Source organism: Myotis lucifugus, unplaced genomic scaffold, assembly GCF_000147115.1.
Source record: "Myotis lucifugus unplaced genomic scaffold, Myoluc2.0 scaffold_164, whole genome shotgun sequence".
In the NCBI taxonomy this organism is placed as follows: Eukaryota; Metazoa; Chordata; class Mammalia; order Chiroptera; family Vespertilionidae; genus Myotis; species Myotis lucifugus.
The window spans coordinates 2,647,682-2,675,388 of record NW_005871212.1 but is presented as its reverse complement, the minus strand read 5'-3'; the positions used below and the strand labels follow the sequence as shown (position 1 = coordinate 2,675,388).

The following is a 27,707-nucleotide window of genomic DNA, read 5'->3' as shown; positions in this document are numbered from 1 at the left end:
GGGGTGGGGGGGGGATGAGGGCAGAAGGGTGGGGTGGGAACCTTGGTGGAGTGGAGGTACGGGGGGGAAAAAAGAGGAACAACTGTAATAATCTGAACAATAAAGATTTAATTTAAAAAAATTACCCATTATAAATTTTAAATATGGCCCAGCCAGTGCGCGTCAGTGGTTGAGCATTGGCCTATGAACCAGGAGGGCCAATTCCCAGTCAGGGCACATGCCCGGGTTGTGGGCCCAATCTGTTTTTATCTCTCTCTCCCTCTCCCTTCCTCTCAGAAATAAATAAAAATATTTTTTTTAAATATGAAGTTGATCATAGCCCATTATACCTAAAAAAACACACCCTGTTTTTTTTATATGTATTTTATTGATTTTTTACAGAGAGGAAGGGAGAAGGATAGGGAGTTAGAATCATCAGTGAGAGAGAAACATCGATCAGCTGCCTCCTGCACACCTCCGACTCGGGATGTGCCCGCAACCAAGGCACATGCCCTTGACCGGAATCGAACCTGGGACCCTTCAGTCCGCAGGCCACTGCTCTATCCACTGAGCCAAACCCGTTAGGGCCACACCCTGTTTTTAAAAAGATAAACAACTGTCTAAAGCAAAAATAGTAATATATTATGCAGTTTATAATAGATAAAATTAAAATGTATGATGACAGTTACACAATGGATGGGAAGGAGGCAATCGAAGTAAATAGCAAAAGACTCTTACACTATTATACTACACATGAAGTGGAATAATATCAAAGATTAACTTAAATGTTATTTTTTAAAAATAAAAAGATCTAGAAGTATGCTAAGTTTGCTAAAGCCATGTTGTTTATTTGGGGTTTATAAAGATTACAATCTGGGGAGATATTTCTGTAAATCACAGAGTCTATAAGTTTTCTAACGAGTCTATAGCATGCTTGGCAGGATATGACCTGTTCTTTTGCTTTTCTGCTTTATAATGGGATGTAAAGCTAACCATCTCATTATTGCTGCTGCTATCTAAACATTTAAATTCTAATAACACTACTTAATGGAGCTGGACAGACCTTCAAGTGCATCGCAGCGATGCCACCGCTTGCCAGCTGTGAGACTTCAGGCAAATGCTGAACACTTGAGCTCAGAGAGATGCCAACAAGACCTTTCATAGGGTCATGAGAGGATGAAATGAAATAATACTTCTAGAGCACTTACTAGATTCCTTGACACAGAGTAAGTATTAATAAATGGCTATTCTTATTATCAAGATTATACTAAAGGAGAAAACAAACACTAAAAATATTTGTGTTTTTTAATCAGGAGGCAAACAATATTTTAGTTTTAAAGAACACTAGAAGAAGGAATCACCCTGGAATGAAATTTGTTCTCAGTGTTAATAATCAAGTCATGCATCCAGGTACCTACTGGATAAAAAATAGTCTAAAATTCTCCTATATTTACAATCTTGGAGAGCACAGGCAGGGGCCTTAGCTTCGATGATGTATAAAACAAAGTCATCTAACTAATGTGTTAGGAGCACTGGAGGACGTGGGAAATCCCAGGCCCTGGGAAGTGAACCCGTTTCTCATTTCCTCCCACAAAGCAGTTCTTTTGAAAGGCCGACTTATGTTTAAAGAGAAAATTATGTCCACAATTAAAATTCCTTTTAACATACCATCAACTGAAATACTTGGGCTTTAATATTTTGAAAAATACTAACTGCATTCAGTTACAAAATGTAAGGAGTCCACATCTGAAAGAGATAGGCCATTATCCCACAGAGAAATCATATTAAATTATGGAACCATGATAAATATTTCAAAGGACATGATTCTAATCACCCTACTTGTAATCTTGCCAGTTGGAACAGTTCTAGGACCCACCACTTGGCGGCTGAGCACAAGGGTGACCTCAGTGCCTGCTCACCTGAGACTCACCTCGATCTCTCTGGAGAGGGGTTGGGGCTGCGGGGAGGAGGTGTGCGGGGCACAGCTGGCTTCGGTGCAATGCTGGCTGCAGGTAGAAGGCCATGGATGATGTGTTTCTGCACAAATAAAACCCAGAACAGGTCACTGGTGTAAAGAATCACCTGGGTCCTGCCACCACCCCTCCCTAGGCCTGAGAAGGGACAGTGGCAGTTCAGGGATCTAGCCCCACCAGGAGGCCCACTCCTCCCCTTGCTCATCTGGCCAGGCAAGCATGCCCACCCAGGGAGCACCATTACAGCTGCCTATAGTGGGGCCTTCTCACCTTTCCTCCTCAGAGCAGCTTTCCTGACCCCCAGGGGAGCCCCAAAGCACCTCCACTTGTCTTATAGCACTGCCTCCGTGACCCTAGGGCCCGTGGTCGGCAAACTGCAGCTCGTGAGCCACATGCGGCTCTTTAGCCCCTTGAGTGTGGCTCTTCCTAAGCCTTAGGAGTACCCTAATTAAGTTAATAACAATGTACCTCCTATATAGTTTAAGTTTAAAAAATTTGGCTCTCAAAAGAAATTTCAATTGTTGTACTGTTGATATTTGGCTCTGTTGACGAATGAGTTTGCCGACCACTGCCTAGGCCAGGGGTGGGCAAACTTTTTGACTCGAGGGCCACAATGGGTTCTTAAACTGGACCGGAGGGCCGGAACAAAAGCATGGATGGAGTGTTTGTGTGAACTAATATAAATTCAAAAAATTTGGCTCTCAAAAGAAATTTCAATCGTTGTACTGTTGATATTTGGCTCTGTTGACTAATGAGTTTGCCGACCACTGCCTAGGCCCTCACTTGCCAACCCCCTACAGAAAAGAAGCTTCCTGGGAGCAGGCAACTGTCTTGTCTTTATCAACCCTGAACTCTAGCACTTAGCACTTTGTTCTACACCTGTAGATTTTAGGTAGTTTTGATGATGCAGAATAACAAAAACTAGTTCATACACACATTGAAAGTAGGGGAATCTGCTTTAGGCAACTGGGAGTCTCTCAGAAGTTTCTGAGAATAGCCCAATCATATTCTGTGCACCAGCCATTCATTCACACCTACTATAAGCAAAACACCATGACAGCAATTCATAAACCTTGTTGACATCCTCAAGGAGGGAGAGTACAGAGGAAAACATGCAAAAACTTATCACACAACAGGGAATTATGGAATGTGCCAGGGGAAAGTTAAGAAAAAGTGCTGAGGTGACCCAGGGAGGGAAGGGGGCCTCTTGGAGAAAACCACAGAGAAATTTAGACTAGATCTTCAAAGATGGCCACTGCTCTCACATTTGGGAAATACGAAGAAAAGCATTCTAGGAAGAGGGAAGAGCATGAACAAAGGAATCAAGCAAGACATTAGTGGCAGTGCTCTGGAAATAACAAGTCTCCAGTTTGCGGGATTATAGCAATATAGAGGCATCTGAGAGGGAGAGGCTAGAACAATGGGTTGGGAATAAGGATGGGGATTGTTTCCATTGAAGAGTTTTGAAACAAGACTAAGGTGATCCTGTGGCCTAGTGAGGTGCACCCACTGAAAATGGCCCTGGAAAGATTAATGAAGCAGTGGTAGGCATAAGGTATGGGAGAGAAGAGAGGTACAACCAAGGGGAACAGCCAGGGTTGGGGCATCCTTCAGGAGGGATGGACAGACCCCCCAAATGTCTTCTGCAGCACCCCCCTAATCCCCAGTTTCACTTGCATGCCAACCCCAAGAACAGGCATTCCAGAGCAGTGTCTGCTGTATTCCTCTATTCTCTGTTTACCTACTGTGGAGCACCTACCATCCCGTACTGGTCAAACAATTTGACAGTTTAATATCTGCCTCCTCCCCCATTCCCCATCCTCCTCCCCACCCCAAGGAGATGCTCAAGGAGGAAAAAAAAAAAAAGGTTTTCTTCATCTTTGAATCCCTAGGGGCTCACATCCAGTATATCCTCCAAAAAGGCCTTCAACTCTAGAGACATTGCATGAGTTTTGCTTTTTTTTTTTTTTTAAATAGAGTGAACTTCCCATAATATGCTAAACATTTCTCACTGTACCACTATAATCATTTCCAGCTGTGGTCCTCCTACCTCAGCCTCTAAAACACAGGATGAACCCATCTCAACCCAGCAGGAAAACCCTCATGGGCAGCCCCCCTCTCTTGATGACAGGTAAAGGGTCTAGTGTGGCTGCTAAGCTGCTATCTGTTGGTTCCTACCAATGAACACCAATGAACCCAGATTCATTTCTTGCTACCCCTCCTCTTCTCTACACATATTCTCTATGATGAATTACTTAAGGGTTTGTCTATCCTTTGTACAGTGTGGCCATAAGCTGTCAATTAACTGTGGGTGTCTGACACAGAGCAGGAACTCAATAATGCCACGCTGAGTAAGCAAAATTGCAATGCAAAAATATGCCTCAAGTACGTCCTGCCTGCTTCTCAGCCTGTCTGAAATGCTCGCTGCAGGTGTGGGGGCTGCGAACAGGTAGCCAAGTCAGACATGCTTGCTAGCCTCGATTTAAAACGGAGTTCAGGAATGCCCTTACCAGAATGCTTAAAGTATTACGTTTATGGAGAACTGGATATAAGTAGGTTTGGAGTTTCGCCAGGCAAGTGGCGAAAGAGACAGTAGCAGGGGAGTTGGGGGTGCATCCAGGAGTGATTATAATGATAGACTATGGAATTAGAAACTAGGGCTGGAAATGAGGACAGTGAGAACACTGGTAAGATCAATAGATTGGTTGTGCGGGATGGGGGTGGGAGGTTTGTTTTAATGGATTGTTGGAGTCAGGTTACTAGAGCAAGTAAGCAGCAAAAAAAGGCAAAGAAATAGCGAGGAGCTGCTGCATCAGTTCAGTAGATGCTGTTGGACAGGCCGGGGCGGGAACAGCTGCCGGATGTATTTGGTGGGTAGAATTTAAAGAACTTCTGACAGGGTGTCCGTGGTGGGTGGCGGGGAGGAATCAGGAATGACTCCCCATGGGGGACACCCAGCAGTGGAGCAGGTCTGTGGCGGGCAGGAGTGAGTTCCCCGACACCTGAGAGAACGATGTGGGGAGCCTGGGCGATTCCTGTCCGACTGGGGCTCATCTGGGATAAAGGATTCTTTAGAGCACAAAAGACCAGGGCTTTTCGAATGGAAAACCACTTCCCCATGCGCCGCTACCTGGCCTCAATCTCAAGCCAAATCCCAAGCCCTCCTCCTTTAACTCCTGGCCCCCAGGCCAGGGCGCAGGCCGCGCAAGAAGTTACTTACAAACTGGCTCTTGCGGCCTCTCGGAACCCCCAGGAGCATCTTTGCTGTGGGGAATGGTCCCAGCGGGTCTGGACCGACAAGCAAGTCTCCTCAAAGACCAGGACCGCTCCCTAAAGCCTGGTCCCCGCCCGCTGGCCTGGCCCCGGACGCTTTTTCTACTCAGGGGACTCCGCAACAACCACGTCTGCTACTGGCTCTGCTCTCTCACCGGCCAATTAGAGCCAAGATACTTCATACCCGTCGCTCTTGGCAACCAGCGGGTCCCATTCAAAATCCCTCCGGGGCGGAAACTGTGCTGCTGTCCGTTCTCTTATTGGCCAGAGGAGATGTCGATCTCTAACGCCATAGCCTATCTCAGGCCCTGCGAGGCGGAGGGCGGGCAAGACAGGACGCGACTGTGGAGCCTGGGCGCGGACGGAGCTGGAGTGTGAGGAGTCAGGCAGGTGACGAAAATGAGCGACTGGGCTTCCAGGACAGGAATCTCCTGGTTCTTAGGCTTTGGCAAATAATTAGAGAACACTGACGACCGGCTCCTGCCACGAGGCCCCGCCCCGGCTTCGACTGGAACGTGGGGCCGTGTGCAGGACAGCCTTGCACTTCAGTCTTGCATTTCCCTCTTTAGGTCGAGGCCGCATGGATAGGAACCCCCCTGAAGGCACAGGCCCTGTGCACGTGCCTTTGGGGCACGTTGTTGCCAATGAGAAATGGCGTGGGTCTCAGCTGGCACAGGGCATGCAAGGTCGGTGGGCTGCCCTCTGCATAAACCCTCTCTGTCCTCACCCCACGTTTAAAACACGTCCAACCAACTGCTACCTTTTTCATTCAAACTTATTTTCTTGTCTGCATTTTAAGGGAAAGTTAAACTTGTTTTTGAGGATGGCCTAGCACCGGTAGATTTTTACTTGTCGGTCAGATCCTGCATTCTTTATATCACAGAAGCCGATTTGGTGGCAGGAAATAGCTACCGAAAGAGGCTGGTTCGCGTTAGAAATGTAAGTACTGAATTGAAGAAACTGACATTGAAAATGAATTTCTAGTCCTTCTCCCTCTTGTGTATGGAATAATTTATATAAAATCATTGGCCATTCCAAGCACTTTTGGAGGGATAGCTTTCTTAAGCTTGAAAGGAATTTTGTTACAAAATGGTTTACTGTTGTTTTTACTTTTCTTTGAAGTCCAGTAATCTTCAAGGAATTGCAATAGTTGAAAAAACGCCGACGAGTGAACAGTACTTCCCAGCCATACAGAAGTTTACTGTGCTGGACCTTGGGATGGTGTTGCTCCCAGTGGCCAGCCAGATGGAAGCGTCCTGCATCATCATCCAGTTAGTAAGTACTGATGCCCACTCCGCCATCAGAGCCCTGTCTTGAGGATTTCAACTGACCTTCATGGATCTTTTAGCAGCTGCCCTTGTTTGTTATGGTTCTGAGTCCATCAATGCAATCTAATCATTCTGTGTGGCTTTATAAAGCCTTTTTGAGGAATTTAAGTCCAGAAGCTGCCCCTGCAACCAGCTGAGCTTGATACCTATTTTAGGCAACTGTGTAACAAGTGAACAAGTTGGAGACCTGATTTGAGACTCCCAGGCTGTGATGACTCCATCATTTATTCTGCATTGACGCTGGGGAAAAGGTCCTCTAGCAGCGGCTTTGCCTCATCCCCACGTATCTTTTAAGCATTAGCATTCAGTGTGCAAGTTTATGTTGTTGTTTTTAAACCTCGTTGAAGATTATTCAACTTGATTGTATGTCAGAATTTTGTGGGGAAACTTTTCAAAACAGTAATACATGGGCCTTACCTCAGACCAATTAAAAATCAGAATGTGGGAGTAGGGCTTAAGCATCAATCTGTCTTATTATGTTGTTGATGTTAAATCTTCCCCTCTGATGTGCAGCTAAGATTGAGAACCAAATCGTTCACAGATCCCTCCATGCTCTCTGCCACATTTTTTTTTTACTGTTCCTAACTTTCCTTGCTGGAGTGCTATTATCTGCCTTTCTGTATCCATAACTAACTGAAGACTGGGTTTCTCCTTTGATAGGCAGGTCCAGTTTAGAGATAGTCATCACTTAATCTCATACAACTGAAACATTTCTTAGTGGATCATAGGAACAAGTTTGAATTCCTCAGAGTATGTTTTCATTGGTTTTATCCTAACCATTCTGGAAACCCAAGTTCTTATTTTTAAAAATTTTATCTCTTACTCCTTTGTGTAGTCATATGGTTCACCTTTCAATAATTTTGCTGATGAAAATTTGTATTCATGATAAATGAAAACATTTGTAGTGAGAAGTTGAACCAAATAGAAAAACTAAAACAACTGTTAGTCCTCTAGAGGGTGCTCACAGGCTCTTTAATTTCGGTTTAGGTTCAAGAGCAAACCAAAGAGCCCAGTAAGAACCCTTTTCTCAGGAAGAAACAGGCTCAGCTCTCTGAGCCATTCTTACTTCGAACTGTGCAGCAGATCCCAGGAGTTGGGAAAATTAAAGCTTCCCTTCTGCTTCAGAAGTTCCCGAGTATCCAGCAACTGAGTAATGCTTCCATCCAAGAACTGGAGCAGGTCGTTGGGCCAGCAGCAGCACAGCAAATTCATGTGTTCTTCACACAGTCCAGGTAACAGCTCTTCTCATAGCATCCACTACGGGTTCTACTTTACACCACCAACTACAGGGTCTTGTTTTCTTTTCATGTTTAAAAATCAAGAAAAAAAGATTTCCTCTCACAGCAACTAGTGACAGATGAGGTGAGGCCTGAGTGGAACCTGCCAGCTGCCCTGTGCTGCTGTGTGCTGTCACTTAAGTCGGTGCTGCCCTGGTTCTGCTACCATGAAGAGGGCCAGTGGCGATCTTCCGAAGAGAGTCCCTTGAATTAGAGACTCTCAGATTGATAAAAAAGCCAACTTGGGCAGATTTGAATGTGTGACCTTGACCTACATCTGTAATGGAAAGGTCTTATCAGGTTTCAGTGGTTATAACCTTCTAAAGGAGACAAACCTACAATGAAGCACTGTGTACCATAAGCCCCTTGTTCCTGGTGGCAAAGCCACTGTTCTTCAGGTCTGGTCTTAATATACCTGTGCTTCGAGGGTTGCTGCCAGTGTAAATAAGTTGTACAGCCTTTGTGTTTCCTCCCTCAATCGCTTCCTTTATGGTGGCTGCACAGTTTGTTTATCATCACTGGGCACATCTGAACACAGAAAGCCTGGAGTGGAGAGTACCCACTTAAAGATAAAAAGCCAATGTGTGTGTGTGGGGAGAGCGGGAGGGGGGAATGTGTTTGTAAATGTATAGCCCAACAATGTGAAGATACACAGGAAAATGGCAGGGCAGCTGTGTCCAGAAAGATCTGGGGATCCAAGGGTACACTTGCCTCTTCAAAAAATAAATACTGCCCTCGCCAGTTTTGCTCGGTGGTTAGAGCGTGAGCCCTCGGACTGAAGGGTCACAGGTTCCATTCCCAGTCAAGGGTATGTACCTCAGTTGCAGGCTCAATCCTGCTCCAGTCAGGGCCCATGAGGGAGGTAATCAATTGATGTCTCTCTCTCTTTCTCCCTCCCTCCCTTCCATTCTCTCTAAAACCAATGGAAAAAATATCCTCGGGTGAAGATTAAGTAAATAAATAAATAAAATTAAAGATGCCATATGTTTTCAAAGATACTAAGATAACTTGAAAGACTAGTTTTGTGAAATGTTAGTAATTTTTTAAAAAGCCAAACAATGAAATCATTTGTGCATTAGGATAGAAACATTTTGAAAGGAGAGAATTAAAGTGAAAAATAAAAAACATTAACTCAGGCAAATGAATCTGTTTATTTAAATATTTATACAAAAATGGCCGTAAGAGCAGTGGATAAACTTTCCCAAAGGTGTTGCTTCCCTTTTGATATTGCACACTAGAGAACATTTTAAATTCTTGTTAATTCTCAAAATTAGATCTCAATGCTATGTTTTAAACTATATAACTTGTACTATGTCAACAGTGAATCTTATTAGAATCACGGTATCATCCAACTTATAGCATGAGAAATCAACTGGTAAGAATGTCATTTTAAAAAGTCAAATGAATCATTTACATCATTACCTTATAAAATTCAACCCATTTCAAAGACTTAAAATATACAATTATGTACTTTCTACTTTAAACAAAATGAAAAATGTTTTGAGTATCAAACAGTATATTATCTACCTTGTAGACAGCATCTTCATCTAACACTGCCACTGTGTTAGCAACTTATAAATGACATGTAACTAGAAGAAAGGCTACTCCAAAATTGTTTATCTAATAAGTCATGACAAATTTGATACTAGACTTTATCTGGAAATTGCATTCATATTATATAGAAATAATAGTAAAATCTTGTCATTTTAGGTTAATGAAGTACCCTTAGAAAGCAGCTCTTTGTAACCTTTTTAGTAATACTAATTTAAACCCATCGTTATAGTCCCTTGACTGCCTTAATTTGGGCTCATCTAGATTCTGAGTTAAGGAATGATCTATTACCCAAGCCTGGAAACTTACAAATAAGACCAATATAGGTAACCCCAATTTAACTTTGATGGTAACTAAAAGTCATAGTTGTAGCCATTAAAAATAGCCATATTTCCATTACTATTCTATTTATAATACTTTGTATAATAAATAACATGCAGCAATATGGTGACATTCCTTGAATAAATTTGTTTTCCACACATTTCTAGAAGTTTCTTGTTACTTTCACTCATAGACATCCATTGTAAGGTTACACTGTGAGAAAACAGGATGAGGATATTTAGAAATTTCCCATTATGGCACAAATATGAAGGCCCAGCCAGCACTGGAAATGTTTTGGGCCTGAGCGTTTTTGTTTCCTCACATTAGTACATTGAACTGTCAGAGTTAAGAAGGCCGAAAGGAGATGGGAGCTTCTTCTTGACTTGAGGCCTGACAACCCCAACCGACGGGAGGCACAAGGTGCTGGCGGACTTCTGTCTGTTCTTGTTGGTGCCCCAACTCAAGAAAGAAAGCTTTTTCGAGATTTTCTTCGTTTTACCAGTCTTATCATCATCATCGTCTATGGCTAAGCAGATCATGGAGTAAGTTTTCTGCATTCCCACAGAGTATGTGGCACATTTATTATGCTGCATATAGAGAAGGAAGAAAAGGGTGTTAGAAACCCTCAAGATATCTGATAAGTGATTGCAAAGTCTGAGACACATTCTGCACTTACAGCATCCTCTTTAGGATTCAGTTGATATAATTCTGAAACTCAGGTGACTAGTCCTTATATAGATTTAGGTTCTTTTTAAAAAAGAATATATCTTTATTGATTTCAGAGAGGAAGGGAGAGGAAGAGATAGATAGAAACATCAATGATGAGAGAGAATCATTGATCGGCTGCCTCCTGCACGCCCCCTACTGGGGATCAAGCCTGAAACCCAGGCATGTGCCCTTGACCAGAATCGAACCTGGGACCCTTCAGTCCGCAGGCTGACGTTCTATCCACTGGGCCAAACCAGCCAGGGCTAGATTTAGGTTCTTAAAAACAAGGACAATTTTTAAGGAATACACTCACTTTTTAAGGTTCTTATATTTGAAAAAAGTAATACATACTCATGGTCAACAATATGAAAATACATAGAGTGAACAGTAAATGTTCCTCCTACTTTTGCTCCAGGCCCTTCTGAGTTAAACATGATTTCTGTTGCACTTTTGGAGATAATGTTCATATACAGGTAATGATATGTGCATAAGTATATGTCACCATTTGGTCTTATCTTAAAAGGAACACACTATACACACTGACTGGTCTGCATCCTGCTTTCTTCACTTAACGTATCTTGGATTTCAGTCTATGCCATTAGGTATAGCAAAACTTCATTCTCTTTAAAGACAATATCGAATCCACAGTGAGGATGCCATTAACTTTTCCCCCTACTTAAGTGGTATAGTCCTGTAGTATTATATATATTCATGTGGTGGTGCAACCATCACCACCATTCATCTCCAGAACTTTGTCATCTTTGCCAAACAAAAGTGTACCTATTAAACCCAACTTTTAAAGGACGTGTAGGACTCCAATAGGAAATATAAAGAAACTTGTTTTCTAAACACGTCCATGTGGGTTATCACCTGCTTGTAAGGCTTGCCTAACATTGAGATTGCTTTGTTCACCAAATGTTTATCAAACATCTGTGTTCCAGGCACTGAATTCAGGCCATTTATGTAAGTATACATACAATAGACCTAAGTGGTTGGGTACATTGTTCTTAATATAAATCAAGGAATTTGAGTGATGCAGCAATAAAGGAGGGTATTCACTATAAAATGTCCCTCTTCACTATAAAATACGTGGCTCCTTTGGATAAAATCCTGCTCCCTTTCCTATAAAACTGCCATTAATCCCATATGCTCTACAGGACACACGTGCTCTCATTAAAAACAATAAAACAAACTCCTGGAGGCAGATTTAATGCCTGCAAACATTTTTCAACCTTTACCTGCTTAAAGTCCATTATACAGAATAACCCCTCCCTTGCAAACACCCTCAATTCCCTTACCCAATTCCACCAGTGAATGTCAACTCTAATTCAACACTCACTGCTTCCCCCAGGCCTGCATCTAAACAGATGCCCTACTGGGGGATATTGACCAAGCTGACTGGTTCCCTTGACATTCTAACCCTGACCCCAAAGCTTCACTGGGCACCTCATTACCGGGCACTCCTACATTTCCTTAGTAACTTTATTCCTTTTCTCCTAGATACCTTCTCTCAAGCCCCGCACATGGCCTCCTGATATCCTTGCCTTACATTTAATTCATGTGTCCACAAAGACAAGCCCGCTGGTGTTCCTGGATCTCATGCCCTGTCTTCTCCAGGTTATCCCTCCTTGCACCCCTATCTCCCAGACCTTTCCCACCAGCACACAAGCTTGCTGTTACCTACACACACACCACCACCACCTTCTTTGAAAAGCTTTCCTTTCCTCTTTTCCCTATGTCCGTCCCCCACCCCCAGCTACCACCCAATGGCTCTGCTCCCTTTCACAGGTCTTCCCTCCCCCATTCACTTGTTTTCCGTCTTCCTCCAGCATGCTCCCATCACATCTTCCTGGGAACCTCTGGAACTCTCAGGGCTTTATGGAGCAGGTTGAAACCATAGCCCTAGTCAACTTTTACATTACATGGATGGGGAAACTGAGGCCAAGGGAGGGGTATTAACCTACTGACGGTCACACAGCTTGTTAATGGCAGAGAAGGCCTGATTCCAGGTCTTTTGATTCCATGCCTAGGATTCCACTATATCAGCACTTTTCAAAATATGCTCCACAGAGGAGTCCTAAGGGATCCCCACTGTGATCCAGAGAGAATGTGTTTTTTTTGGCGGGGGAAGACAGGTAATCAATTCAGCTAAGCACTCAGCTCTATTCTCATTATTTGGTTTTGGTTGAAGAAAAGGTTTAGCAGTTAAAAACAGTGCTCATGCCTGGCTGGCATGGCTCAGTGGTTGACTGTCAACCTATGAACCAAGAGGTCATGGTTCGATTCCCAGTCAGGGCACATGCCCGAGTTGCGAGCTCGGTCCCCAGTGTGGAGTGTGCAGGAGGCAGCCAATTAATGTTTCTCTCTCATTATTGATGTTTCTATCTCTCCCTCTCCCTTCCTTTCTGAAATCAATAAAAATATGTTTAAAAAACCATCAAAACAAACAAACAAAAAAAAAAACCAGTGCTCAAATGTTATTATCTAGAATCCTTGCTGGGAGAAAGGAATAACCACATTATGGTTATTATAACACCTGCTATGAACTGAAACGTATCGCATGCCAGGCGCTGTTTTCCCCATTTTCCTGAGGCTGAGCTGTTCCCTGAATTGCCCAAGGTCACACAACTGGTGGCAAAGCCAGGATTCAAATCTAGGCAGTGAGTGTAGAATCCTTGATTTTAACCACCACATCCATTGGCCTCTTCAAACATAGGACAGGTTTGAAAAATAAGCCTTTCAATCTCTGTTCAGGGTCAGGGCCGCTCTGTGAAGCCACGCCTCCCTCCCTGTCAGTGCCATCTACTCCCGCTCTTCAGCCCAGAGCCCAGCCTTTTTATTCATCCTCCTTTTAGACAAACCTCTTCTCTTTCTGGTAAGGATCTTGATCACTTGTCCACCAATTCTATGGAGTCTGCCCCTAAAAGTACCATTTCTCACGATCCCCTCTCCCATGATGCTCTGTGAGTCCACTGACTTTATTTTTTAAATTAAGATACAATTCACATCCCATAAAATTCACCATTTTAATGCAACTCAGTGGTTTTTAGTATATTCACAGTTGTGCAACCACCACCACTATCTAATTTCAGAACCTTTTCATCCCTCCAAGAAACTGTACCCATGAGCAGTCACTCTCCATTCCCCAATGCTCCAGCCCTAGCCCCTGGCAACCACGAATCTACATTCTGTTTCTATGGACTTTCCTATTTTGCACATTTCTTATTGGTGAAATCACACAATCCATTCACTCTCCAACCCTCTCTAATCTGAGTTCTGTTGCCATCTCTCCTTTTGTCCTTTTGTCCAGCTGCCAAATAGACATGGCTCCTCCTCCCTCACTCTCCACCTCTTAACTTATGCAAACGGTGGGCCACTCTCTCTGGGCAGGATTTTCTTCTCTTGATTCAGAAGCCCTTTGTTTTGCCCAATCTCTCCGAACTCGCCCTTGCAACTTCCTTTGCACCACTTCTCACAGACCTCCAGATGTTTGCGGTGTCTCAGAGTTTAGTCCTCAGCCCTCAGCCCCTCACAGGCAATTTCATTTAGTCTCTTACAGCTTTAAATATCATCACTGTGCTGAAGGTTCTCAAATATTTATTTCTAGCTCTGACTTCTCCCTTACACTGAAGATTAGAACATCCAGCCACCTACTTTACATTTATATCTAGTGTCTAATGGCATATGAAACCGTCAAAGCAGAATTCTTGTTTTCTCTCACTACCGTCCCTGTTCCCCATCATTATAAAAAATGATGGAGCTGTTCAAGCCCAAAACTAAGAAATCATCTCTCTTTCTACCATCTTTTTTTTTTTTAAACATAAATCATCTACAAATTTCTGTCAGCTCCACCTTCAAAGTATGTCTCAGGTGCATCCACCTCCCTCCACTGCCATTGTCACCCCTCCTAGTGTAAGCTGCTAACATCACTGGCCCGATGACTGCCGTAGCCATACGCTGCTGCCACGCAGCCAGCCTCCAGGCAGAGATCCGTCTCAAGTAAACATCCTATCATTTCATTCCCTTCTTAAAAGTTTCAATGGCTTCCAAAGTCCCACTGCTGCCAATGAGGCCGTCTCCCCCCCACCTCATTTCCTGTCGTCACGATGCTCTAGTCACCATGCCACGGGGCTTAATCATGCCACAGGGTCTCTGCACCTGCTGGCCCCTGCCCAGAATGCTCCTCTTGTACCTCTTCAAATACAGAGGTTCCTCCTCGTCACTCAAGTCTTTGTGAAAGTTCTGTCTGAAGGGGCCTCTCCCTACCCCCAGTCATTCTATTATGTTACACCTTTTCTTTTCTTTGCAGTACTTATCAAAATCACAACCACTTATTTGCTTATTTAGTGCCAGCTTTGTGGGGGCAGGAACCTTATCTGTCTAGTTCCAGTTGTAGCTCCAACACCTAGGAAGGGCCTGGCACACAGCTAATGCTCAATCAATATTTGTTGAATGAATAAATAAATGTTGTTATAGAGGGAAATCTCTAAGGCACATTGTTAAATGCAGCAAAGTGTGAAAGAGTGTATGAAATGATTCCTTCCACTGGGGGGAAGAAAGCATATAACTGCACAGGGACTTGCACAGGCATCAAACAGTTCCCAAGATCTCACAGGAAACAGCAAATGTTATCTTTGACAGGTGGAGAGAATCTTTCAAATGACAAGCCCTTCTGGACCACTTGAATATATTTTTACTATGAGTATGTATTACTTTTGTCATTAAAAAGGATATACTCAGGCCCAGCTGGCATGGCTCAGTGGTTGAGGCTGACCTATGTACTAGGAGGTGATGGTTCAACTCCCAGTCAGGGCACATGCCCGGGTTGTGAGCTAGATCCCTAGTAGGGGGCCTGCAGTGCTTCTCTCTCATTATTGATGTTTCTATCCCCTGCTCCCTCTCCCTTCCTCTCTGAAATTGATAAAAATTTATTTTTTTTTAAAAGGATATAATCAGGAAAACAAAGCTATTGGTTATTTTATCTACAGGATCAATAATACAAGTTTTCTAGTGCTCTCTGAACCAAGGCAAGCACATCCCAGCAATGGCAAGCTTAGGAAGGAGTTCAGTCATTTGTGGCATGCTTCAAATGCAGGCAGGAGGAAGAGGGTCCGGGAAAGACCTCTGAGGTTACACCCACCTCACCCCACTTTGCTATTTACTACCAGGGGTGTCAGCCTCACCATGGATGAGGTGGAGTCCAGGAGGCTCACAACCTTCATCTCAATGTCGTCCTCGCCGAAGCTCTTCAGCAGTTTCATAACCTCGCTCACTGTCAGCCATTTACAATCCACATTTTGAATGGAAACAATATAATCCCCTTCCTTGGCTCCTGCCAGCTACAAAAGTATAATGTAAATAAAGGTCAAATTCTGTTCATTCAGTTCCTGGAATCAGTTTCCAACTTCATTAATAAAATAGATACTTGCAAAAATTTGCTTTAAGAAATAAAAATTAATCTTTTCCTCTTTGGGCATGTAACACCCATAAGAGGGCTTTTTAATAAAGGAACCCTAAATCATTCACCCACGTTTGTTTGGGCAGCTTTCTTTGTATTTTACCAGTTTGACTGCCTGCAAAGATGCCAGTGAGTTTTGCCCCCTAGAATGGCATACACTCACCGCGGCAGAGCAGTAAGGATCCAGGAAGTGGACCTGAACTGGAGAGTTTCCTCTCAAGGTGAACCCCAAGTCCCCTTCTTCCGCAGTGAAGTGAATGCTTCGAGGAGGTGTCCATCTCTTGTTGGCCGAAAACACCGACAAAGGACCCTTTGGAATAGAGCATCATTAGCTGTAGGATCTGAAGGCTGAATCAGGCATTTGAAAGCTAAAGGAAATGTTGCCTTGTTGTCTTTGCAGATGTCATTCAGCCTTGCTCAGAGACTAATGAAATGACACCACCCGAGGTAATACATGCTACAGCAGTCATACGAGAACATGAATTGCCATTTTCTCTGAAATAGCCAACATATTTTAAATAAAATGATCTTAATTAAAATCCCCAAATTAAGAAAATCTAAAACAGGGGTGGGGAAACATTTTTCTGCCAAGGGCCATTTGGATATTTATAACATAATTCGAGAGCCATACAAAATTATCATCTTAAAAATTATGTTGCTATGAAAAAAGCTCCTAGATTTATTGAATTCCGAGTCCTGCCTGCGGTTGCCATAGCAGGGCCAGACCAAATGACACCGCTTGCAGGCCAGATGTTCCCCACCCCTGATCTACAGTATCTAAAAATAATCTTTTACATACTTGCAACATGTAAAAGCTGTCGCTTAGGTCATTATGAAATAAACACTCAACATACCAATTTCTGGAAGAAGTCTGTTGCTGTCACCTTGGAGAACTGTGGCACTATAATTTCAACCTCTTGCTCAGTTTTAGCTAGAAAATAAGATTAAAAGGGAAGGTATAGATATTTCTGTAGTTGAAAGTTATCCTCGATGCTGGCCAGGTAGCTCAGTGGGTTAGAGCATCATCCCAATATGCCAAGGTTTCAGGTTCAATCCCATCAGGGCACATACAAGAAACGACCAATGAGACTGACTGGCATGGCTCAGTGGTTGAACGTTGAACTATGAACCAGGAGGTCAGGGTTCGGTTCCTGGTCAGGGCACATGCCCAGGTTGCAGACTCGATCCCCAGTGGGGAGCATGCAAGAGGCCACCGATCAATGAGTCTCTCTCATCGTGGATGTTTCTATCTCTTTCTCCCTCTCCCTTCCTCTCTGAAATCAATAAAAATGTATTTTAAAAAAGAATCAACCAATGAATGCATAAATAAGTGGGACAACAAATCGATGTTTCTCTCTCTGAAAATAAATTAAAAAAATAAAAATTCAGGTCTAAATCTTTACTCTGAAGGGAAGAGGAAGCAAACCTTGCTCCTAGTCATGCGTCCTGTCACTTGGTTTTGGACTACTGGTCTACCCCCCTGGTCCAGTATGACCTGTACCTACCATAAGCCATACACTGCTCTGGGGCTGAGACAGAGCAATGACAAACTGATACATTCCCTGCCTTCAAGTAGCTTGTTTATATTCTAGCGGACTTCCTTTGGTATCATAAAACCCTGCTGAGAAATAATCTATATTTTAGGCGTCGCTGTTACAGAAGGAAGTACCATGTCTGAGAGCACAAAGTCCTGGAGGAGATGTGCTGCTTTTCATTATTAGTGTGTAATGGGATGATTTCACAGTGAGCAGTGAGTTTGCCAAATTGTGTCCATCAATAGCTCAAATCTCCACACATCTATGGCAGACCCAACCCACCCTTACCAAGAGGCTAGTCGGCTTCACAAAGGATCCCAGCGCAGGCTAAGCATACATGAACAACAGTATAAAAAGAAACCTTGAGGAAGCAGACTGGCACTGCCAAGGTAGATCACACCCATCTATTCACAGGATGACCCTGTGGCTTCTTACAAACTGCCTGATACAGTGCTGGGCTCGGAGAGGCTGCCCATCCACTAAGAGTAGTGCCACCACCCCATGACCTCACCAGGAGTCATGTGTCTCCCTCCCTCCATGGAGGTTATGTCTCTACCTCCTGGCCACAGAGCACCTGGTATGGACCCGGGGGCCAAGGAGGTGGCCACAGTGTCTGTGAAGGAGATTCTCTGAGCACTATTCCTGCTTCCACCAACCACTTGGTCACCTAAGCCTTTATGGTCTCATCTTTAAGATAAGGGAATACAGTACTTCCATCATACAGTTGGCAAAGGAGATTGAATGAGATTCTGTATACAAGTGGTGCTTAATATTGGACCTGGCAGATCAAATGCTCAGTAGGTATCAGCCAACATTACTACAGCCAAGCCCAGGATTCTAGCCTGAGCTAGAATCTAATCCTAAGGAGCTAGTCCCTGAAAACTGGGGGGTAGAACTCCAGAGCTGTGGACAGAGGTTTAGGAAATAGGATCGAAGGGGGTTTGGCCAAAGGGGGTTCCACCCTCCATCCCTTCCCCTAACTCCCGGAAAGACCCTAGTCATTCTCACTGTAAAGTCACCTCTGAGGAGGCCCCTCCACTCCTGGCCTCCACGGCAGAAATACTGACACCTTTCCAAGGGCAGCAACAAGTGTCCAGTTCACCTCCATATTCTTGAAAACAGGACAGTGCTCAACACTTTAGAGATCCTTAGAAAATGCTCATGGTGCACCATCTCATTTATATGTGGAATTTAAAATAGTCCAACTCACCCTGGCCAGTTTTTCTCAGTGGTTAGAGCATTGGCCCAGGGGCCAAAGGGTTGCGGGTTCGATCCCCAGCCTTGGTCGGGGCGCGTGCAAGAGGCAACCAATTGATGTGCCTCTCTCACATCGATATTTCTCTCTTTCTCTCTCCCCTCCCCCTTCCACTCTGTCTGAAAATCGATGGAAAAAATATCCTCAGGTGAGGATTTAAAAAAAAAATCATAATTAAAAAGACAATAATAAAATAGTCCAACTCATCAAAGCAGAGAGCAGAATGCTAGATGCCAGAGGTAGAGGTAGGGGAAATGAGGAGATGTTGGTCAAAGGTACAAAGTCTCAGTTATACAAGATGAGTAAGCTCTAGAGATCTAACATACGGCATGGTGACTATATTTAACAATACCATACTGTATACTTGAAATTTGCTAAGAGGGTAATCTTAAGTGTTTTTCACACACACACACACACACAGTCACTCACTCACACACTTGATGAACTAGGTTTTTTAAAAATATTTTTATTGATTTTATTTTTTAATATTTTTATTTATTTATTTCAGAGAGGAATGGAGAGATAGAAACATCAATGATGACAGAGAATCATTGATCAGCTGCCTCCTGCACGCCCCCTACTGGGGACCGAGCCCACAACTTGGGAATGTGCCCTTGACCGGAATTGAACCCGGGACCCTTCAGTCTGCAGGCTGACGCTCTATCCACTGAGCCAAACCGGCTAGGGCTCAATAAACTAGGTTTTGAAGAACTCTTCCTGTGTCCCCTGGTTCCACTATATCAGTGAAAGTTTTAGGTGCCATTTCATAATAAAAATAACTTTGTCTTTGAAGAAAAATACATGTTGGTGCTAATAAAAGATGGAGTAAACGGGGGAAGGAGCAAGCCTAGAAGGGAGAATAAGGATGCATTGGCTTTCAAACCAGGAAGCCCGAGTTGTAAAAGGCAGATACTATCAAAGTTATACAAGATGGAATGTGGGTGGGTGTGGAGTGTAGCAAAAATGTCAACATGAAAGGGAGTCTCCTGAGTGGAGGTGATGACTGGAACCCCAAGGAGGTTGGGAGGCTTTAAGGAAAGGAATCTAGAGGAGGAAAAGTCAGCAAAGGGGGTGGAGAGGGAAATGGGAATGGACAAGGTGACAGGGCACCCTGACACCAAGAGAGGAGCATCAAGGGGCAGGAGGGAAGTCAGAAGTCACTAAGGGGTTGTCAAGGCCAAGCCTATAAAGAAACCCCTGGATTCAGGCACAGGAGATGAGCAAGAGCAGCACTTTGCCCCTCGCAGTGCCCAGCACATTACGAGGGTTTGCCCAGCTCCTCAGAATGAGTTAAAAAAAGCAGTGTGCCCCAAGTGCCACTGCCTCACACAGGGCACACTCGGTACCTGGCACAGGCACCCAGATCACTCACAGATAATGTCAGGAACATCGATCAAGTTCAGCAGGTCATCGTCCTCCTGGTGCTGAGTGTATTTGAGCTGGGATCGCTGGTGTGCCACGGACAGCACCTCCTGCAGCAGCTCGATGTTGCGGAGCTTCTTGCATAGGCTCACTCCCCTCACAGACTCTTCGTGATGGGCAATGGCTTTGCGCAGATGGGATTTGCCTGCCAACAGGAAAGCAGCACCACGTGACATGTGTCCTAAATTGCAGTATGAGTACCTCAAGGAAAGCCAAAGTGCCCAAGGATCAGCCCAGAAAGGTGGGCATTCTCTTTTCTGAAGAATCTGCCCAGATGGCTTAAGTCTCTCTGAAGTACATGTGCAATATGTTCATTTATGTACATAAAACATCCATTCACCATATATTTACTGAATGTTCTAGGCAGTAGAGATAAAGCAATGCATTCATGGAGCTTACATGCTCATGGCTGAAGACAGATAATTAACAAACAAAGCAGTATGTAATGGAATGTGTGGCAATCAGGTTATGGAGAAATGTGAAACTGGGTAGGCAGATGTGGCAAGAGAAGACTGGGAATGGAAAGTTGCTCTGCTATGACGGGTGATCAGGAAAGACCTTTTTGAAGATAACTTTTGAATAAAGCCCTGAAGGAAGTAAGGAAGCAGCCATGATGATATCTAACAGAAGAGCATTCCTGAAGGAAGAAACAGCAAGTGCAAAGGCCCTGGGGCAGGACCATGCCTATGTGTTCAAGGATAAGGTGTTTGGGGGTGAGGCAGGGAAGGGTAGGAAAGGAGGGCAGAGAGGAGCAGGGGCTGGACCAAGTCCAACCATGCAGGGTGAGGACTTAAGCTCCTATTGTGGGTAAGATGGGAGCCCATCAGGGTGTAAGCAGAGAACTGATGTGATTTGACCATGTGAAAGGACTATGAAGGAGCAAAGAGAAAAGCAGGAAGACCAGCTATGAGGCCACTACAAAAAGCTGGGCAAGCTGTGTAACCTCTCTGGGACTATTTCCTCAACTGAAAAATGGAGATCATGCCGTATCTCTCTCATAGGATTGTGTGAGGTTTAGCAAGTCTGCATCGTGTGGCTTGGATCAGGGTGGTAGGGTGAGAAGCGGCTCGCTTTCTAGGTAGAGTCAATGGGATTTGCTAATCAGTTGTGGGGAGACAGAGCACAGAGTGAGCCCAGGTTTCTGGCCTGCACACCTAGAAGGATGCAGTTGCCATCACTGAGATGGGGAAACTATGTGGCAGGGTGGGTGGGGGGGGTGGGGTGGTGGTAGTGAGACTTGGCAGAGATCAAGCCAGGACAATTCATTACCAGTTCTCAGGTGTGACCTGAGAAAATGAACTACTGTGTCCTTCCACATGAGGGGTGATGAAAGACTGTCAAAGCTCTCCACTGGGGAGGCCCGGGCCCTCGCGGAACCCACGAGAACATAGCTCTGGAAGCCCGCAGAGATGAGAGGACTACGCCTCATGGTTTCAGAATCCAGAATGGCCACAATGACTCTGGACCTCTGCTCTCCAAGCCTTGCCCTGGGGGCATGACTGGGGCTGTTTGTGAGCAGGACCAGCTGGGCAACAAATGGGACACAAGGAGGGAGGGAGCGGGAGAGCCAATACACACCCAGCTGTCGGCGCTGGTTCGAGTTTTTCAGCGTGGCCAAGGGCGTCAGCCCCTCCGGCATGTGGTCATAGAGCTGGGACAGGCACTTCTCCTGGTGGTCTTCATCTGTACCCGGCTTCACTGTAACAAGAGCCACAGGATGAGTCCCTTCTCGTGGACATGGCTGAGGGCTCCGGAGACGGCGCCACAGACCCACTTAGAGATTTCTCTTCCGACCACATCTTCAGCTTCCTTTCTTCCCCAGTTTTACAAGGCACTTGGGATAATAGGTCTCCTTTCTGCCCTTGGATAAACTCCACAAGTCTTTGCACATGTAGGGCTCATAATTTGGTGTTGAGGTCCCACCCTCAACCCCTCCAACCCACCCACTTCGAGGAACCTCCTATCACAGCCCCGCCTCAAACCTCTGGTGGCCTCTGTGCCTGCACTGTCCCTGGCACATGTCCCCCTCTAACCTCACCAAACCACTCACCACTCTGCTCAACACTTTTGGCCTCCATCTCAGAGCTCAGGCAGCTGCTCTAGCTGTCCTTTCCTTCCTTGATCAGCTGAAAAAGTCCTAAGAGCTCAAAGTCCATCTCAAATGAAAAACTGTCCGTGACTGCACCAAGAAGTCCAACTGCTGCCTCACTGGTGGTCCCTGCTGCAACTACTGAAGCACTGTATTTGCGCTGGTTTACATGGCTCACCTGCCTAGCAGACTACATACTGATATTAGCAGTAAGTAGCAGCTAACACATTTAGGGAGCCACCTACATACAAGGCACTATTTAGCTTTACACATGGGCACTGTTTTCACAACAGCCCTGTGAGATAGGTCCCCTTCACATCCTCATTTTAAAGATGAGAAAACTGAGGCACAGAGCAGCTAAGTAACTTGCCCAAGATCACACAGCTAATAAATGGCAGAGCTAAGATATGAACCCAGGGAGTCTGGCCCCAGAGGCTACTCTCTTCATTATGCTGGGGGCTGCCTGGATTAGTACTAATTACAACATTCCCACCGGCCTGAGATCAGAGCCAAAACCAGGGTGAGGAGAATGACGCACTCGCCTCCAGCTGAAAATTGAAGGGGGTGCCAAAATCTCAACAAGTATATAATTGTTTAATACAAGTTTCTAAATATCAAAATCAATGCAAAAAATCCACGTAAACAAAAATCAAAATTTCTTTTTGCTTCAGGCTCTGATGTGGCTCAGCATAGCATTGTTACCAATCCCCGTATTTATTTGTTTGTTTATTTATACTTTCTTTTGGAGAGATAGGAAGGTAGAGAGAGAGAGACAGAGACAGACAGAGACAGACAGAGACAGACAGACACTGATCAGCACCGATCAGCTGCCTCCTGTATGCACCTGATCAGGAATCAAACCTGCAATCTGGTACATGCCCTGACTGGGACACACCAGCCAGGGCACCCCATCTTTATTTAAAATTCTGATCACCTCTGGCTGGCTGGTGTGGCTCAGTTGGAGCAGTGCCCAGTACCCTAAAAGTTTGTGGGTTTGATTCCTGGTCAGGGCACATACTAAGTTGCAGGGTCTTTTCCCAGTCAGGATGCATATGGGAGGCAACCAATCGACGTTTCTCTCTCTCTCTCTCCCTCCCTCCCTCTTCCTTTCTCTCTTTCTCTAACATCAATTTTAAGAAATTTATCACCATGGATTTTTTTGCATTAATTTTGATTCATTTAAAATGTCACATTTAAATTTTATCTTGATTATTGAGTTTTGGGGCATTCCCTTAGATTTTGTGCCTCAGACAAATGCCTCCTATTCCGTGAACCTGGTCCTCACCCTGTTCTAGCTCTCCATAACATCGTCGGCTCCATCCCAGGCAGAATTAACACTTCCCCCTTTCCTCCCACAGCGGAAACATGTAATGCCTAATCGCACCCTGGCCTATGTGACAGCTATTTGGACCAACATGTACTTCCCACCCTCAGTCCCTAAGCAGTGAGCTTCTCCAGGGCACACAGACAGCCCCTATTCAGCTCATAATCTCCTGGAAGCAGGAAAAACACAACCCTGATTGAAGCCCAGAGCCCCCAGACCCCCAAGTCTTACGCTGGTGGTCGATGAGGAGAGTGGCTACAAAGTAGTGGGCCAGGGCTCCATAGTGGTGGGCCTTCACACAGGCCACGCTGGCCCAGGAGTAGGGGATGTTCTCCTTCACTGGTGCCTGGCTCATGGCCGCGTGCAGCTGCTGATAGACCTCTCCCACCTGCAACAGAAGCGATGTTGGGAAGGGGGAGCCTGGCACAGGAGCCCTCATGTACCCGGGCTGAAGAAAAAGAGCCCTTTCTTCTACGCAGCAGCCCCTGCCAGAGACCGCTCCAGAATCTGGGAGTGACTCCAAGGATGCTTCATGCTGTCAGTGTCAGAGTTAACAGGGAGATCAGGCAACTGTCATTAAGCTGGTTTTTAGGCCAAGCTGCAGATGGAATCAGTGATCCATATCTGAAACACCAGTACTTGCCAAGAAAATGCAAGCCAGCACTGTGGCCAGGGTGGGCACGCTGCCCAGTCATAGGCAAGCTGCCATGGGAAGCCCACTACTTCCACTGAGCCCGCACCAACGCATCCTGCCCACTCTCCAAGTCACAAGAACCAGGAAGGCTTACCTTGGCAGCCTCCTGAGCCACCTTCACCAGCATGAAGAACTCATTCTGGATCCCAGGAAGGCAGATTTTCTCAAACACGGTTTCTTGGGCCTGTGCAAGCATCATTTTGACCAGCACACTGAGCATGGCGGGACTCATGTCATAACTCGGCGTGTGAGTAAATGTCTCTTTCAGGTAGTTTAAAACCCCTACAATTGGAAATTTTTTGCACATTAGTTGGGGATCATATTTATTTCACCATGCTGCTCAGAAATATAGAGAATGACAGAAGCAAAAATATAAAAGTGGCATCCTGAAGCATCTTAAAAAATCTGATTTTTAATCACCATAAGATCCAGCAATTCCACTCCTAGGGAAACACACCAAAGAATTGAAAGCAGGGACCTAAACTGGTAGTTGTGCAACAACATTTATGGCAGCATTATTTACAATAGCCAAAAGGCAGAAACTACTTAAATGTCCATTGGTGGATTAATGGATAAACAAAATGTGGCATAAACATGCAAGGGAATATTTTTCAGCCTTAGAAAGGAAGGAAATTCTGACACAGGCTACAATATGGAAGAAGACATTATGCTAAGTGAAATAATCATAAAAACACATATTGTATGATTCCAGAGATGAGTTGTGTGGAATAGACTGGAATTCATACAGACAAAAGTAGAATGATGTTTGCCAGGGATTGGAAGGGAGAGGGAATGGAGAGTTACTGTTTAATAGGAACAGAGTTTCAGTTGGGATGATGAAAATCCCTGGAGATAGATAGTTGTACAGCAATGTGAAAGTACTTAATGCTAATGAACTATACTCTAAAAAATTGTTAAAATGGTAATTTTGTTATGTATCTTTTACCACAGTTTACAAAGTGATAGGGGAGCATCTGAGATCTGCTTCCTGGCAATGTCATCAGTTTGGCTCAAATAAACTCATAAAAATTCTCTACAAAAAAAAAAAAAAAATAGTACTTTCTTCCAAAACATTTACATCTGTATTAAGAAAGGAAACCAGCCCTAACCAGTTTGGCTCAGTGGAGAGAGCGTCGGCCTGTGGACTGAAGGGTCCCAGGTTCGATTCTGGTCAAGGGCATGTACCTCGGTTGCGGCCACATCCCCAGTGGGGAGTGTGCAGGAGGCAGCTGATCGATGTTTCTCTCTCACCGATGTTTCTAACTCTCTATCCCTCTCCCTTCCTCTCTGTTAAAAAAAATCAATAAAATATATTTAAAAGAAAAAAAAAAAAAAAAGAAAGGATCAGCCTGGCTCCTGTCCATTCCTGTGTCTCCTGGGATGATTGTGAGAACGTCTGAACCTGACCAGGCATTAGGGGAAGGCAAAGCAGAGGGCAGGAATGACTGAGGGGCTCTCAGGGGGACACTCACACTTAACACCTCGGTCATTCAGAAATTCAGGGCTTTTGCCCAGGAAACAGGCAGTATCAGCTCAGCCCATTCCAATGGAAAATTTCAAGCTGTAGCCCTCGGCTTACGTTTTTTATGCTTTAGAAAATTAACTGTCACAACATAAACAGACATCAACCTGGAGCTAAAATAAAATCTCTACTATGAATCCCATCGGACTGGTTCCTCTGGTTTTACCACAAAGCACAGACCGCTCTACAGAAAGATGGCAACTGCGGCAGGCTGTCTGCTCTCCTCTGGGTTCCAGAGTATGCGACACAGGCCCTGCTAGAGGGGACTCCTGGACACCACCTTGAGCCCACTCACTGCACCAGGCCCCTGACCCTGGTCCTCCACAGGTTGGTAATAAGTGACACTTGACAAAGGGCCAAGAAGAGCAACCTTAGGTGGGCAGGCTTCATAGAATCGGCAAAATATAAAGGCATAAGTAGTAATAGGCACCAATGAGGCACACATGATTTTTTTTAAAAGCCTATGTTTTCACTACTCGGAAAAACTTACTCTGTTCTTCAGTACAGTGTTCATAGGAACACTTCATTCACTGCCATCCTTAGGGCTACTCATTTGGAAAGGATTAATTGTTAACCATAGGATTCCCTGTGCACATGAGCCATAACCCAGACCCAGACGGAGCCAACAGGGTGTAAAACATTAAGTAACTCCCTTGGTGGGAAATTACAGCAGTGCTGGAAACTGGCCTGGCCCTTTCAGGCCCGTGAGACCTGGGAAGGACCCACAGACCCACTTCAGTTGGGGTACCCAGCAGCCCTCTCGGAGACGCACCTGCGGCTTTCTGAAACGCATCCATTGCACCCTCCAGCCCAGCTTGCGTCTGCCGATTACACCGGGTCCCAATCTGTGTGTAGAGGGCTCCAGTGTTAAACAGAATGCTGGCTTTCTCCAGTAACAAGTTCTGTTGGCTGACTGGAACCCCGGTCAGGGAGTCATACCTATTTAAAAGAAATGTGTTGTGAGAATAGTTTACTTGGCTAGTTAATGCCATTTGGGGGTAAAAAATGGACAAAACTTATTTCTTGAATAAATTCAAAAATGCACATGCAATGAGGCCTTCATTTCCAAACAAGATGATGGGCCTGATCATACTGAAGACGCACAATAGCACACAGAAATAAGGTTTCACAACCAAGATGCCCTTCAATAGGTGAATGGATAAACAAGCTGTGGTACATCCATACAGTGGAATATTATTCAGCACTAAAAGAAAAAAGCTATCCAGCCATGAAAGACATGCAGGAACTTTAAATGCATATTGCTAAGTGAAAGAAGCCAATCAGAAAAGGCTACATACTGTATGACTCCAACTATATGACATTCTAGAAAAGGCAAAACAATGGAGACAGAGAAGGAATCAGTGGTTGCCAGAGTTTCAGAGGGGAGAAGGGGGAGGGACGAATAGGTGGAGCACAAAAACTTTTTAGGGCAGTAAAAGGACTCTGCATACTGTAATAGTAGATACTTCTCATTATACATTTATCCAAATCCATATAGAATGTACAGCCCCAAGAGTGAACCCTAATGTCAGCTCTGGACTCTGGGTGACACTGTGCCAACTGCAGTAAGTCAACGTACTGCTCTGGGGGGGAATGTTGATGTTGGGGGAGGGTGTGTTGTGTGGGGGCAGGAGGTATATGGGAAATCTCTGTACCTTCCCTTCAATTTTGCTGTGACCCCAAAACTGTTCTAAAATACATATTTTAAAAAGATAAGGCTTCTCCTAAATGAAATACAGCAATTACAAACCCCTCATACTTCTTGCTAAAGTCTAAAAGATTTAGGATTTGTTTTAAAGTTCACACATCAACCAGCAAGCAGACAGGGAGTTTCTCCTTAATTCAAGACTGAGGCGAAACCACCTTTAGCACCTTCGCCGGAGCAGGCAGCTAACAGCATCTTTACACAGCCCCCTGCCTTTCCTTCCCAGGGCAGGCATCCGTGGGCCTGCTGTGGGATAATTTAACCCTCACTGCCTGGACTTAGTCTCCTCTCAC

General features: G+C 44.7%; 3 protein-coding genes across 10 annotated transcripts in view; 1 reads left to right on the top strand and 2 right to left on the bottom strand.

The window, feature by feature from the left end:
- Nucleotides 1-5,308, bottom strand: part of CEP89 (centrosomal protein 89) — an 83,550-nt gene extending 78,242 nt beyond the window's left edge. For 2 of the 3 annotated variants that reach the window (XM_014461980.2, XM_014461981.2), the window contains exons 1-2: nucleotides 5,173-5,308; nucleotides 1,910-2,016 (exon numbers count right to left, since the gene is read on the bottom strand). In XM_014461980.2, coding sequence (XP_014317466.1) covers nucleotides 1,910-2,016; nucleotides 5,173-5,211 — 146 coding nt within the window. In that variant the 5' untranslated portion in view covers nucleotides 5,212-5,308. Of the gene's footprint in view, nucleotides 1-1,898; nucleotides 2,017-5,172 lie in introns of all 3 variants that reach the window. The other variant, XM_023759886.1, reaches the window with a different exon arrangement.
- Nucleotides 5,309-5,570: 262 nt separating this feature from the next.
- On the top strand, nucleotides 5,571-8,944 carry FAAP24 (Fanconi anemia core complex associated protein 24). Its single transcript, XM_006095986.3, has 5 exons — nucleotides 5,571-5,615; nucleotides 5,795-5,911; nucleotides 6,025-6,164; nucleotides 6,348-6,500; nucleotides 7,541-8,944. The coding sequence occupies exons 2-5, from the start codon at nucleotides 5,806-5,808 to the stop codon at nucleotides 7,787-7,789; spliced, it is 648 nt and encodes a 215-aa protein (XP_006096048.1). The 5' UTR covers nucleotides 5,571-5,615; nucleotides 5,795-5,805; the 3' UTR covers nucleotides 7,790-8,944.
- An 18-nt stretch (nucleotides 8,945-8,962) lies between these two features.
- The window catches only part of RHPN2 (rhophilin Rho GTPase binding protein 2), a 54,570-nt gene continuing 35,825 nt past the window's right edge, over nucleotides 8,963-27,707 (bottom strand). For 5 of the 6 annotated variants that reach the window (XM_023759874.1, XM_006095985.3, XM_023759875.1 and 2 more), the window contains 9 exons: nucleotides 26,482-26,648; nucleotides 24,282-24,469; nucleotides 23,725-23,881; nucleotides 21,659-21,778; nucleotides 20,031-20,225; nucleotides 16,723-16,799; nucleotides 16,032-16,178; nucleotides 15,594-15,749; nucleotides 8,963-10,289 (listed from right to left, as the gene is read on the bottom strand). In XM_023759874.1, coding sequence (XP_023615642.1) covers nucleotides 10,026-10,289; nucleotides 15,594-15,749; nucleotides 16,032-16,178; nucleotides 16,723-16,799; nucleotides 20,031-20,225; nucleotides 21,659-21,778; nucleotides 23,725-23,881; nucleotides 24,282-24,469; nucleotides 26,482-26,648 — 1,471 coding nt within the window. In that variant the 3' untranslated portion in view covers nucleotides 8,963-10,025. The remainder of the gene's footprint in view (nucleotides 10,290-15,593; nucleotides 15,750-16,031; nucleotides 16,179-16,722; nucleotides 16,800-20,030; nucleotides 20,226-21,658; nucleotides 21,779-23,724; nucleotides 23,882-24,281; nucleotides 24,470-26,481; nucleotides 26,649-27,707) is intronic. The other variant, XM_023759876.1, reaches the window with a different exon arrangement.